Raw genomic sequence first — 13741 nt, forward strand, 5'->3', positions numbered from 1 at the left:
ACAAAATGCCAAGAGCATACCATCACATAATTATATTGTATTCCTTCAGCCATGCAGACACCATAATTTTTTTTTTAATTTTCAAGAAAAATGTAACAACTAGAGAAAGATACAAATACTGTAGATCTTTAAAATAATGTGCATTTTTATGCACACCAAGCATAACAAAATGAAATGACTGTACTTGACTTTTGTGTGTTGTATATTTAAATTAAATTTCCTCTTTGTGTGACAGACAATCTGAAAAAAAAAAAAAAAAAAATATATATATATATATATATATATATATATATATATATATATATATATATATATATATATATATATATATATATATATATATATATATATATTTCATCAATACATTGCAATTATAGGAATTAAGATACATCTTAAATTTGTTAATAAACTATTATCCTTATATTGGGGTAGTTAAGATTATCATTTATATTCAACATTTGATAGGCTTATAATATACCATATTATGAAACACATGTCTATATTTTATTAATTATTATTGTAACAAAATTTATCAAATTTAATATATAAGTTGATTTTCTTTAATTGTTAGCTTAATAGTGGTTAATAAAGTCAAATAAAATGTAAAAGAGTCAACTGTAATATCATTGCATTTACATTTCAGTGTCAGTGGAAGTCTAGTTAAGCAACAACTGAGGCTTAGCCTGACAGTTAGCCTGCTCCGGACCAGGCTAGTTTGCAAGCATAAGTTTCCATAGTAACCGGGGTTGAACTAGTTCAAGTTTGTTTTATGAAACAAAATCCACCGGCAATAAGCCAGACTTAACAAAATAAGCCTGGCTTATTCTGTAATCTAGTTTTATGAAATAGCCCTCAGGTATAGTCAGTTTATTTTGATTGCATTTTATTGTGTTTATTTCTTGAAAAATTGAAAATGAAAAATTTTCAGTTTTTGAAAGATATATTCATTTAAACATTTGTTATGTGAATTAATATTTACTGCCAGGTAAACATTAAAAAGATTTAATTTAAATTATCACAACAATGTGTGAAAATTATTTCTTGAACCAACAACAAAAACGACAATTAAATGTCAAACCAATAAAACAGACAATTAATCGTCATAATTGTCACAATTTCTTAGACAATTAACCGTACACCAAATTTCACAACCGTGACAGCACTAGTTACCGCTGCTATTACCTCAGACGGTAATGTTAATAACATGCCAGTGGCAGCTGACCCCAATACCTTCACGAATCTTGATAAACATGATAACTTGATTTGATAAATTTAAAAAAAATTGTATCTTCTGTAATGATGAGTGTGTTTCAGTGTAAGAGATTACAAATAAAATAAATGTACAATTAATTGTAATAAATGAATTCCCAAACTGCCAATCTTCTACATCTGACTTGCACACGCACACAGTGTACCAGCAATTCAAGGTGCGCAAGAGAGCACCGTAACCCCCCCCCCCCACATCAAGCACTGCTAAACCCCATATTAACCCTAACAAAAACAAGACACTTCAATAACTTTTTACACAATGTCTTTTTATTTTTTTTCTAATTACAGACTCATGGGTTAAAAATAAAATAAAAAAGGAAAACATCTTTTCCCTTCCACACCCACTTCCCCATCTGAAAAAGAAAAACAAGAAACCGAAACGACAAAACCTCTCAGCACAAACCCCCTCCCTCCCTCCCCCTGAAATAAAAGCTCTGTACCCCTCCGTAAGTAACTGATACCTGCAGCCCACGCCTTAGTGCTCCATCGGGCCCTAACTGCACTGTGCGCTGAGAAAGACAAGGCCCTAGAAGAACCCTCCCCTTCAACGTCTTTCTGGTCCTGCCTCTCTCACTCACTCGCAAGTTAAGCAGCCATTGCTCTATCATGGCTCTGCCTTCATGAATTCATAAATTTGTGTGGTGAATGTGTGAGGTGTATGCGCTCTCCGTGTGTGTGTGTGTGTGTGTGAGAACATGGGCCTGGTGCATCTCAGTATAATCATAATGTTACTAAAGCTCAGCGCTTGTTATTGTAATAAATGCCTCCCGCAGTGGGCCGGTGGTCACCCTGTCCCCCAGTCCCACCCCCCCAAACAGAGAGGATCGGGTGAGTGTGCATAGCGGGAGCAGATAGAGACAGAGACGCCGCCGAGACAGTAGGGGGTGCTGCGGCCACGGGAGGAGGGGTAGTCAGCCTCCACTGGTCTTGAAACCTGAAACGACAAGAAGTGGTCTAATATACAAAGAGAGAGCAAGAGAGAGGGGGGTGGGGAAGCATTAGGTTCAGAATAAGATAAAGATGAACGGGAATGGCGTATGGCAGCATGAGACAGGGAAAGAAAGTTTGTAAAATAGCAAAAAAAACAAAACAAAAAACAAAACCAAAAACAGATCTCAAGAGCCATGCCATCGTACAATAGTCGTATGATGTGAAAGATGGTTCAAGAACAATACAACTTAAAAACAATGGCGAACTGTAATCCGCTGTCGGAATACCGCAGGTGGAAAAGGTAATCCGAGCGAGGGATGAACAGGAAAGAAACCAGTGCTGGGGGAAGGGATTCCAGAGAGCACAGACAAAATAGAAAATGATTCTCAAATAGTGAACAACTTAAGTGAAAACATCAACATTCTTGCTAAGTCACATATTCACGATACAATAATTAAAAAAAAGTTGACATTTTTTTCTGTTTGCCTATCTTGAGTGCAAACTTGAAGGGGGCTGTTTGGTGAAAGAAAATCACAGCCAGACAAAAGGACACACATCTGCAGCCTGAGATTACATCATCTTCTCAAATTTAAACAAATGCCACCAAATCTCCCCGATGGCCATATTGTACCTTACCAGGGTGATCGCAACACCTCCTCACACGCACGCATCGCACACACAATCGCACACTGCGGCCAGTCAGTCTGTCTGTCTTTCCAGGAGATGGACTTTTTTCTTTTTGTTACATTTTGTCTTTTTTTCTTCTTTTTTTCCTTCCTTTTTTGAGAGGGGTCTTTATTCATTTCTATAGGGACATGGGGTGATAGTTTAAGGGGGATTCATAGGGGGTAGGGAGGTATTAGTAAGGGGAGTACCACGATGTTGTTCGCCCTCGGCCCCTGGAAAAGAGAGAGAAAAAGAGGGTGAGTTCTTTTTTGTGGTTGGTTTAAGAAGACGGACACCAATTTTGGGGTACGATCCTTGTGTGTGTGTGTGTGTGCGTGTAAAATAGGCATTTCGATGTGCTTAACGGGCTTTAAAACTTTGAGGACAGGATAAAGGGTAATACATAAAAAGAATTTTCACTCATGTTTCAGGTATACACATATTCAAGGTATAAAATGCAATGTATACCCCTCCTCTACGAGACTGAAATAGGGATTAATGCAACAAATATATATAGTGCAGAATACAATTTAATATAAAGGGAAGCTGAGGAAGATGATCCAACAGCAAAATGTGTGTGCATTTATATGGATCTAGTGTCCAGTGTAAGGGATTGTGAAAGCAGTCTCTCCCTCTTTCTCTCTTTCTCTGTAAGGGCGGCTCCTGAGGTCTCTGTAAGGGAGAGATTGTGGGGACATGAACCCTCAAACATGCAAGCACATTTAGCGCACACTGCCGTCTCCACAGATGGACTTGGCCACAGAGCAGACATACACATATACACATCAATATATGCATGGGCATCCATTCAAGCAGCCATTGACGCTCCATCACCGCACATCATTCACACAAACCTACTCCAGGAGGAGCTTGTGCGCTTTATGGCACACAATCTGCTGCATATTTCTGATTAGATACTAATATGGTCAATTTCAGGCTGCAGGAATGAACCCTCCATTCTGGAAGTGAACACATTGTTATTTATGCAAGGGGGAGGGAAAATAAACCAAAGTGACCTTTTTAGACCAAACGCGTCTAATGAAAAACAAATGCACATGCATGCATTGTTCTGAGCTGAGCTTGACGTCAATCTTAATCAGTTGCATGACTGTTGTTCAAATGCAATAAAGCAGATCCTTCTGCAGAATGCTGGTACTATGATCGAAATAAACAACTGGAAAGAGATCTAATACACCTCTGCATTAAATATAAGACACACTGAATCTAGAGATTACAAATTTGTTTTAAAATAAACTAATCCAAAAGCATTGCACCACGTCTAAAACAAGGCGATCCACAAAGTCAACAAAACTTTCTAAACAAACTAATGTCCAAGATAACAAAAACAAGGCAAAGATAAAATCCATAGTTAAAAATTTAAAATTAGCTTGACTTCTCTAATTTGCCTCCCAAAAACCTTACCAGCAACCCAAACTCATATCACACTATGTAGCTGTCGATTACTACCCAGGCATCTGCAACAATTTCACCCAGAAAGAACCAAAACCAGGGTTTCCCGCAGCACTTTTCAGTTCAGGCGGCCCACCTAAGCTGGGAAACCCTCCCACCTTAACTTGGTCGTCCAAAAAAATTTTTGCTGCACAAAAGGCCGTCAAGTGCATCTCGGAGAATAACGTGGACGCGCTTCACACCGCGAGTGGGCACGCGCGCCACATGGCCGAGATAAAAAGACATGGTCCGTCATTGTCTGGAGGATAACTAACATTTAATTCATTAATAATCTAGTATGTGTTCATTTTCCGTCATAGCTTCTTCAAAATTTAGTTTTATTTGAGTGTTTTAAATAAAAATATTTTCATCATGACCCGTACGCCCCGCCCCTTTGATTGCCACCCACACAACCCTATCACCTTAACTAACAAATTTTCTGCAGGAAACCCTGCAAAACACTTAGTCAGAAACAAAACCGTGTCTCCAAACATTTTAAGTTGCCCATCTAGTAGGAAATCAGCAATGACCGGTTATTATTTAGCAGATTCTTCGATTCAAAGTTTCTGAGCTTCCTGATCTGAACGGGGTGTCACAAAAAAAGTGCAGTGCTGTGGGCATTAGGAACCAGTGGGTTTAGTATATAGTAATTTTAAGGCAGTGTTTCCCACGAACACGCAAAAACCCGGTATGAAGCACTGTCAAGAGCATGTCAAACCAAACACAATATATCCCTCAGCACGAACGACGACGTCACAAAAAAAAAACTCCTGGTTTACTGGCTACACGTCAACGATGGAACCAGAGTTTCTGAAAATCTTCACCCCAGCAGGAGTTTTCATAAAAGTTTGTTTCAGTCATCTAATACTGCTTGTGCGTGTGGATGAACAGCCAAACCGCATAGAAAAAGCTACAGTTTTGAAAATACCCATGTACAGGGACAGGGTCCTACATACTTGTCTGCACTGCTATGATCCTTTCTAGGTAGGTATCTTCCTTTAATGAGACACAACCTAAACACCTTAACATTTGGAAGCAGGTAACTGAATTCATATTGGGTGCAAAAGATCATTTTATGCTCAGCATCATACACTGCAGGACAATGGAGATGATGACAATGACTATGCACGTGTTTAATGGGTTGGGTAATTCTTCCTCAGTTTTCCTTTGTAACATGACGATGCAGAGGAGTCTATAGAGAGAGTGCACACTACAAAGAGCAGTGTAGAAACCCATCTCATACACAGAGGCATAAAACAGGGGCAGGAAGATTTTTAAACTACACTTAATGGTTAAGAAGTATTTAGGAGGGCCACAAAAAAACTTTAAAGATAACAAGCAAAAAAAAACAAGAAAATATAATTGAAGAAAAATGAGGAAATAAACAAAACTAATAAAGCAACAGAGAAAAAAACTTTGTTTTTTAAGCAAATGCATGTTGTGCAAAACACAAACTGATCTGTTGTACACTCCAGAAATACTTTAAGGTAAATACACAAAATGAACCAAAATCAAATTAATATAAAAAGAAAATTATTTACATATTACCTTTAAATGATGTGCATGACCACTCTCTCATCTACACGTAATGACTAAATATCGTAATTTGCAAAATTGTGAAATTTCACATCCTCAAATTTGTACTATGTATTCTGTGGTTCACAAGTCCTACTCGTCTACAATTATATGTAAACACAGAGCAGGTATTTTATATCGTCAAAACCTTTGCAACATTTATTGCTAATAAAATAAAGAGATTGGTTCCAAAACGCGATAAACTGCTGCAGTATTTTATCTGGTCAGTATTAAAAAGTATATTCTTCATTTACGCAAAATCCGATATTTGTCATCTTTCCTCTGTTTTTCCAAACCGTGACAAATGCCAGTCTTCCTTCTCTGCAAAATGCAATAAATCCACTTAACCAATCACAGCACACCATTCCATGCATTATAAACAATGATGGCAGCGCAAAAACAAAATAGTAATTTTGATGGCATTGATAAACCTGTGGTGGCGGGGAAGAAACATTAAAGTGTATGTTGCAGGTTAACCACCACTGTCGATTAATGGGTACATAAATCACTCAAGATATGTGTATAATTTTTAAAATGTCTCAAAAATGGTCTTAAAGACCACTTTTTTTACGTTTTTGCTATTAACGTTTTTTTTAACGCAATTCTGCGATGACGTCACGTTGGGGAGAAGTGGAGAAAGACTCAGCCAGAGCCATAGAGATAGATGAGACATTTATTGCTGTTTAATACTTGCGTATATAATTTGGAAATCATATATACATCGTAGGAAATATATAATGTGTTATACTGCAAAGTTACCATGCTAATTATTATTTATGATATATGTGGAGATAAATAAAACTTCGCAAATCTGCTGATTTGATCCATTCATGTCCTGACCACCAGGCTAGAGATTTTTAAACATCCTTAATCCACACTTACTAGTCTATCAAATAATATCTCAAATATATTGTTTTGTGAAATAAAAGGATGCTTTGTTATATTGTTTATGCGATTATAACGAATCACACGATCATTTTATATGCAGCAGCAGTCAGCAGCTGCAGCATACTCGGATCCGACCGCATACATACTGTAATAAACAGGCGTTCGGCGGCTTTTTACATCACGACAGGCTAAGCCATTTGAGGAGGAACCGCTCATTGATCACCGTATTTTTATAAATCCTGTACATGTTTGGACCTGCCGAACAGGTTGAGCACTTTTATATACTTTATTGAGCAGAGAGGCTGCCTGCACAGTTTGACCAACGGGCTGCGGGAACCGGCGCACATCACGCCGCCAGACGGTGTTGCTAATATAACTCGAAATGTATAACTATTATCACTATTACCCGACTCTCTCGATTGCCATTCCGCTACTGGCTGTAAGAAAGTGAGTGCGTTTGGGTCGCTGGTCCCCGCGAACAGACGTGACGTGCTTCACTCACCTTCCAGGATTAGAGACATGCTGCCAAAACCGTTTGTGCTGAAGATCGCATAAAGTTACACCCATTTCAGGCAGGATCATGGACCCCCTCAAGCCAGCATGCACGAGTATGTTAATTGTTTGTTTACTTTCTACACGAAGATATGCTAACGTTATGCTATCTGGCTGTCTGCCTATCTCTCTATACTAGCCTATCCATCTGTCTGTCTGTCTATCTATCTGTCTATCTATCTATCTTATCTATCTATCTATCTATGTATATATCTATGTATATATCTATGTATGTATGTATGTATGTATGTATGTATGTATGTATTTATCTATTATCTGCGCTATCAGAACTGTACTTTACTCGTCTTTCTATAGTCATTCTCAATGCTCTCAAGGCGGCTTTGGTCAATTCTCTCCCCAGCGTGACGTCATACAGTGCGTTGTGAGGGAAAGGAGAACATAAAATACAATGGATAACAGTTTAAATGTTTATTATCAACAAGCAAATTGCACAAATTCGTTGAAAAATTTTACCTGCAAAACGCTCTTTAAGCCATCAAAATCTAATAATTTACGTGAGGCACTCCAGAGAAGGAAAAATGCCGGCTGTTGCTTGTTCTCCCGACCGTTCTGTCATGCTAACACATTGACCCCAGGGGATCTTATGAAAAACTTTCCATTATTTAACACAAAGTCAACAAAAAAATGCTGATCGCTGTCAAAAAAGTTCAACGACGTCCCAAGGATGACAGCAGCGATGACAGTTTTATTAATATGACAAAGTAAGTGTTTTGATTAATGGCAAAGATGATTGCACGTTTAAATATTGATTCAACAGATTTGTAGAATAAAAAAAAGTGGATTTATTGCATTTTGCGGAAAAAAATAATCGGTTTATATAATAAATCTTTAAAAATCTAATTATGGATTTGAATTTTTGTTGTTATTATAACAAAGATCCTATGTGAAAGTTTGTAACAGAAAATAGTGGTTTTCATCTTGTCATTTTCTTGGTATAGAAAACACATTTTAACCCAAATTAGGCAAAATGGATTTATTGCGTTTTGGATCCAAACTCTTCAAATATAAACAAATTTATCTACTCCCACATCATCACATTGTGGCTGCGTCTGGCAGCTGACTTGCCTCATAAGGCAATGACTTCAGAGGCAGCATATTTCCGAAATATATTCGGACAGCTTCATAGGCAGCGTATCAGATTCGGATTGTAACATAAACAGAGCGCGCCTATGTGATAACTAATCATACATTTAAAAATAACAATACTTATTTCTCACTACAAATGCATTCAAAAAGTGTAAAAAGTGAAAATGTAACTTTTACACAAAATTTGCGCTCCAGACACCTTCTTAATGGTTTATTAATTTCTTCCAAGATGAAGGTTTCTCTGAAGACAGGAAGTAAATCCAAAAATTGGATTCTTGATGCCTTGGAATGCTGCCTCCGAAGGCAGGATTTTAGAGCTTTCGGACGCAGCCTGTGTCTTTCCCCCACCACCTACACCAGGGGTGCCCAAACTTGGTCCTAGAGGGCCAGTGTTCTGCAGAGTCCAGCTACAACCCTAACCACACACCTTAAGCAGCCAATTAAGGTATTACAAAGCATATTAGAAACTTCCAGGCAGGTGTGCTGAGGCAAGTTGGAACTAAACTCTGCAGGACACTGGTCCTCCATGACAAAGTTGGAGCACCCCTGACCTACACACGTTGACATAAGCGCTCTTTGTTCAAATGAAACCTGTGTGTCAATGTCAAATGTGCAGTTTGCAGTGGCACTCACCTGAAGGCCCGTCCTCTACCTCTGGGGGGTGTGTAGCCACTGTAGTAGCGCGCTCGGGACGAGAAACTTCCTCCCCGTGAGCGGAAGCGGGCCCGTGGGAAGCCGCGGTCTGTGGTGCTAATGCCAGGACGATTCGTTCTCTTGGCACCAACCTGTAAGAACAGTTATAAATTAAACAGAAATCCTCTATATATGTTTACATATCCTTTTTTCCCTCTAAAATGAACCACTTCAGCCAAACTTTCAATCTATTTTTTTGACACTATGACTCAGTAAACGTATTGCATTCTCAGCGGTTCACCTTCAGGAAGATGGATGTGTGTGGTTAAAGGGAAAAGAAACACAACAAGTTTAATTTAAACCCAGATTTGTTTCATTGCTATTAGTAAATAACCATGCAATGTGTCATCTCACCTAGTGTTGGGTGATATTCACCATAGAGCAATCATCCTATCGTCAGCCTGTGAAATCGCCAATACACGACAGTATCGGAGAAGCAGGGGTATTCATTTGCTCACTTTTTACTCATTTATCCACGACAAGCCAATGAATTGGTGGACAAAAACAAATGCTGCTTTACTTTAAGGGCAGCTGGTAACACAGTCACTACCACAACCTTCTTAAATATGATGCGCGTCATTGATGCTCAGGCCTGCTGTAAACTACTTAATTGTAAGGGAACGTGAACAACTAACCCCCTGCGCGCATAACCTCTCTAGTTATTGCAAGACAAAAAACGCATTACAAGCTCACTCGCATGAGAAGACCGAACTGGTCGATAATAAGAGCATAACAATAATTTAAAACATCCATGGGCAAACAAGCCACCTATCGTCATGAAGGCAATCGCTTTCAGTGATAAACGATAGTATCATCTATTGCCACAACCCTTATCTCACCTTAATCTGCCTTCCTCTGAATAAGGATTCATCCAGTGCCATTGCCGTCCTAACAGATTCCTTGTCTGCAAACTCTATATATGCAAACCTGAAAGTGAAGACAACAAACCATCACATGAGATTGTTAAATTATGCAGAAGGACCAGAAAAGCATGTATTGAAAATGTTTTTAAATATTGGTAACAGATTACCAGACTGCTTACTACTAAGCAAATATCTAGTAATCAAAAATTTGATACCCATAAATTAAATAAAACAGTGTTTACAATATAGTTTTTATCCAATATTTTTTTTAAATCGCCACGTCTTGTTTTGTGCCACCATACTTACCCATGTAACTACTTATTTAACAGTCTTTAAATAGGGAAAACATGGAAGTGTTTGGTGGCTTCTAAATTAACCCCTGTTTGGATCCTAAGGAATGAATGGGGCTAGGCTAAATGCCAACACATTCACATTGCGCTGTACAAAGATTAAGTGCATGGATTGAAAAAAGATAGGGATGTATTACTTTGTCTAAGTTGATGTAAGAACATAGCAAAATATTGGAAAACGGTGGTGTTGCCTTTAAAACAATATATCATGGTCTATTATACAGTTTATTACCCTATTTATTGTGATTGCATGGGGTAATAAACTGTAAAATACTGTGATATTACACATACAGGACTGTTTTACGAAATATCAAAGTGTAAAACATTCACTGCTAATATACTCAAATTTCGCAACCAACCATTTATTATTTTAATGACTATTGTTTGATCTATTGGCACAGATGATGCATTTCTGCATCTAAATCTGTTGTGGACATCTATACCAGCCACTGCTATGTTATGTATTGCATTAGTTACCCTTTAGGGTGTCCTGTAAATTTGTCACACAAGATGGTGACTCGGTTTACAGAGCCACAGCCATGAAAATGTGCCTCCAATTCTTCTGCCGTTGCACCATAATCCACCTGCAAAACAAAAAAAATCAATCTAAAACCAGGGCATTACTATTAACACAAAGCAATGGATGAAACTACATAAAGCAAGATAAAATTTAATAATACAGCTTGTGACTAACAAACACAGCCAGAATAAAATAAAAAAACATACGTTTCCAACGTAAATAGATCTCCCATCAGCTTCCATCTTCTCTTCAATAGACATTATGACTGGGCCGGCTGCAGAGAAATCATTCAACAATGTATGGCTTTAAGCGCATGTTTGCAACTGAAACACATCCGTATTATCTGCATGGTAACAGCAAAGCTACGTGGCTGAAATATAGGTAATTTTTTCCTAGACAAAATATCCTTGACCTCATATAAACCTGTGCTTGTGGTTATTCTTCCTTCTCTAATGCAGTCCTCATTTATCAGGACTGTCTGTTCTGCAGCATCCTCCTTTACTACTCATGCACATTTTCCCCAAAGTTGCTTGTTCTTTGTCCCTCCCTCCCATCCTCATTCATACATTCAGTCAGTCACACTTACAAGGTGGAGGACTGAGGTTCATCTGTTTTTCCACCTCGTTCTGTAGCTCCTTTAGTTTTTCTGCCTCCTCCTCCATCTCTCTCACCCTGGCTTTAATTGCCTCCAGCTCCTAAAAGCAAAAAATAAAAAGCATATATAATACATACAGTTTAAGCAAATCCAGCACAGACAGATCAATAAATGCAGACATCATTTTGAAAACCTTGATAGTGTTGATATGCATGAGATTTGATCATGGAAACTGCATGCACGTGCACACACTTACACACGTGATTAACCACAGAGCCCTTTGAAACTGTCATTTATTCCCATTCAACACAGACTGTCCAGTCAGCTAGACGCCCTTGCAACACAGTTGTAGATGTCAAAGACAGAGCCACCCTCTATGCATGATGCCATCCATGCACACATGATCGAGCGAACCCACTTTTTGTGTGCGTTCACGCGCACGTATTTTCGGCAGTGCTGCAATGCGGGGCAGAGTCTCGATCCCCTCTGAAGTAACACTCACTGTACGCATGTGATGGGGTCTTTTACGCAGTTAAATCCAGCTATTTTGTACAACATTATGCATTGCATTTGTATAAATTATATTATATTAGGAACGCCAAACGCATGTAAACAAACTAATGATTAAACACGATCTATAAAATGGCATAATTATGTAATTAAATAAAGACGGACATGCGTGCACTATGTTGCATGACCCACTCTTGCTCTTGTATGGTGTGTATTGGAAAAAGGATGGACCAGCCCAACCCCAATGCACCGCACCCCGTAAAACCAATACATCACATCTATCCCTAAATTTTAAAATTATTCAACAAAAAACAGGGTGATCACTAAAAATCATCGATTTAAATAATCACGGCGATGCAAATGTGTATGAACATATAGTATGTAAAACTATTACAGCTGATTCCCACTTATAACTTAACGGTTTACCTTCATGTTAACAATTCGTTTTAAATCTGTTCATTAATTGCATTTTATAAGACAGATATCGTATAATCGCATGCTTATTCTATTTTAAAGGCCAACAACAACCCGCGTTCATCACACGCAGTTACTAACCCGACTTTCTCCAAAAAAGCAGTTGCTGTCAACATGTAATACAAGCAATAAGAAAAGAGGCGTGTTTACCGTGAGCCGTCTGCTTTTCTGCGGATGGACCCACACTGCTGCGGCTAATGGCGGCCTGTCCTACCCTCTCCCCGTTCTCTTACATCTCCCGTTTCGCATTTTTGCGATGAAGATTTTTTTTCCCCGCTAGGTCGACAGATCTGGCGCAGAGGAACCCAAACCGATGTTGCGCCAACATGGCGGCCAGTACCACGCATGTCACTCACTGATTCTACTGCACTGCGTGAGCCACAATGGCGGACAGACCGACCTGGCAAAACTGGTTTCACGTTCACATGATAGCCGGAGTTTGTGTTTAGAATTTTTCAAATAAACTTTTAGGGGCGAATGCAAGATCAAACATTGCGTTTTAATTTGGCGCTAGGTACAAAACTAAACCTGGGTTTTAAAATAAAACGTTAGTGCGTCCTTCACTTACCGGATCTTCAATAGAGGCCTCACCCTCGTCTAATCCTGGGTCCTCGTCGCCGACGCCCGGGTCTTCAAGTTCTGAGTGTCCTGGGTCCGAGTCCAGCAGAGACTCCTCTGCCAGTCCGTTACCGAACTCCGCCATCGTGTGATTCACGGTGGTCCGACGCGCCTCGTGGCTGTACTACAGGCCGCGACTCTCACGGGGGGGAGCGCGAGCGAGGGACAGGGGAGGGAATAAAAACGGCGGAAAAAGCCGCTCACTAAAGTTAAAATGAGAATAAAAGCCCGTCTCGTATCTTCCGGAGCTACAACGTGTCCTTCAGCGAATGAAAATTACTCTCTTAACAAACGTAAATAGGTTCCCGTTAGTCAGTATCTCTCAACCGCCTTACAACTCTATTTACATTTAACGACAATTTCAAAAAAGCAAATGTGTATTCTTGGCGAGAGCTCGTGTGTTACAGAACAGAAATGGAAGCCGTGGGCGGGGATTCAGGACACTGCAGGCGCACTCTCGAGAGGTGATTGGACAATTCAGTAGTTTGGCTACGCCTCCCCCCCCATATCGACATCTGCTATTGGAGGTTTCTCCTTGCCTTCAGTACGTAGACTTTACAACCGCCACGCTGATTCGACGAAAACAAACGTCATTCACAGCTCAACGACCGCCTTTTTAACGGCATGGGATTGATACGCATGCACGGTGGATTCCACAGATCTCTGAAATCACCCAAAGGCC

General features: G+C 39.3%; 1 protein-coding gene across 4 annotated transcripts; it reads right to left on the minus strand.

Moving 5' to 3' along the window:
• Positions 1-1514: 1514 nt before the first annotated feature.
• On the minus strand, positions 1515-13502 carry pabpn1 (poly(A) binding protein, nuclear 1). 4 transcript variants are annotated; one of them, XR_008638202.2, is made up of 8 exons: positions 13010-13497; positions 11449-11557; positions 11069-11136; positions 10820-10926; positions 9969-10056; positions 9070-9221; positions 2836-3098; positions 2064-2203 (listed from the first exon to the last, which is right to left on the minus strand). XR_008638202.2 is itself a non-coding variant. In XM_055181810.2 (7 exons), exons 1-7 carry the CDS (start codon positions 13142-13144, stop codon positions 2008-2010), a joined length of 855 nt encoding a protein of 284 aa, XP_055037785.1. In that variant the 5' UTR covers positions 13145-13502; the 3' UTR covers positions 1515-2007. The 4 variants fall into 4 exon arrangements, 3 of the variants coding, with proteins under 3 accessions (XP_055037785.1, XP_055037787.1, XP_055037786.1); XM_055181810.2 differs by lacking the exon at positions 2836-3098 and having other exon boundaries at positions 1515-2203; positions 13010-13502; XM_055181812.2 differs by lacking the exons at positions 2836-3098; positions 13010-13497 and adding an exon at positions 12592-12750 and having other exon boundaries at positions 1515-2203.
• Between the last annotated feature and the right edge of the window lie 239 nt (positions 13503-13741).

Source organism: Misgurnus anguillicaudatus, chromosome 25, assembly GCF_027580225.2.
Source record: "Misgurnus anguillicaudatus chromosome 25, ASM2758022v2, whole genome shotgun sequence".
Classification (NCBI taxonomy): domain Eukaryota; kingdom Metazoa; phylum Chordata; class Actinopteri; order Cypriniformes; family Cobitidae; genus Misgurnus; species Misgurnus anguillicaudatus.

What these genes read in the sequence shown, in the direction of transcription:
- pabpn1 (XM_055181810.2), bottom strand. Translation starts at nt 13,144, where the DNA reads ATGGCGGAGTTCGGTAACGGACTGGCAGAGGAGTCTCTGCTGGACTCG. An exon ending in GATCTATTTACGTTGGAAAC is followed by an intron (nt 10,927 to 11,068) that starts GTATGTTTTTTT and finishes TTTGTTTTGCAG; the next exon opens with GTGGATTATGGTGCAACGGC. An exon ending in GGTAGAGGACGGGCCTTCAG is followed by an intron (nt 2,204 to 9,069) that starts GTGAGTGCCACT and finishes TTGTCGTTTCAG; the next exon opens with GTTTCAAGACCAGTGGAGGC.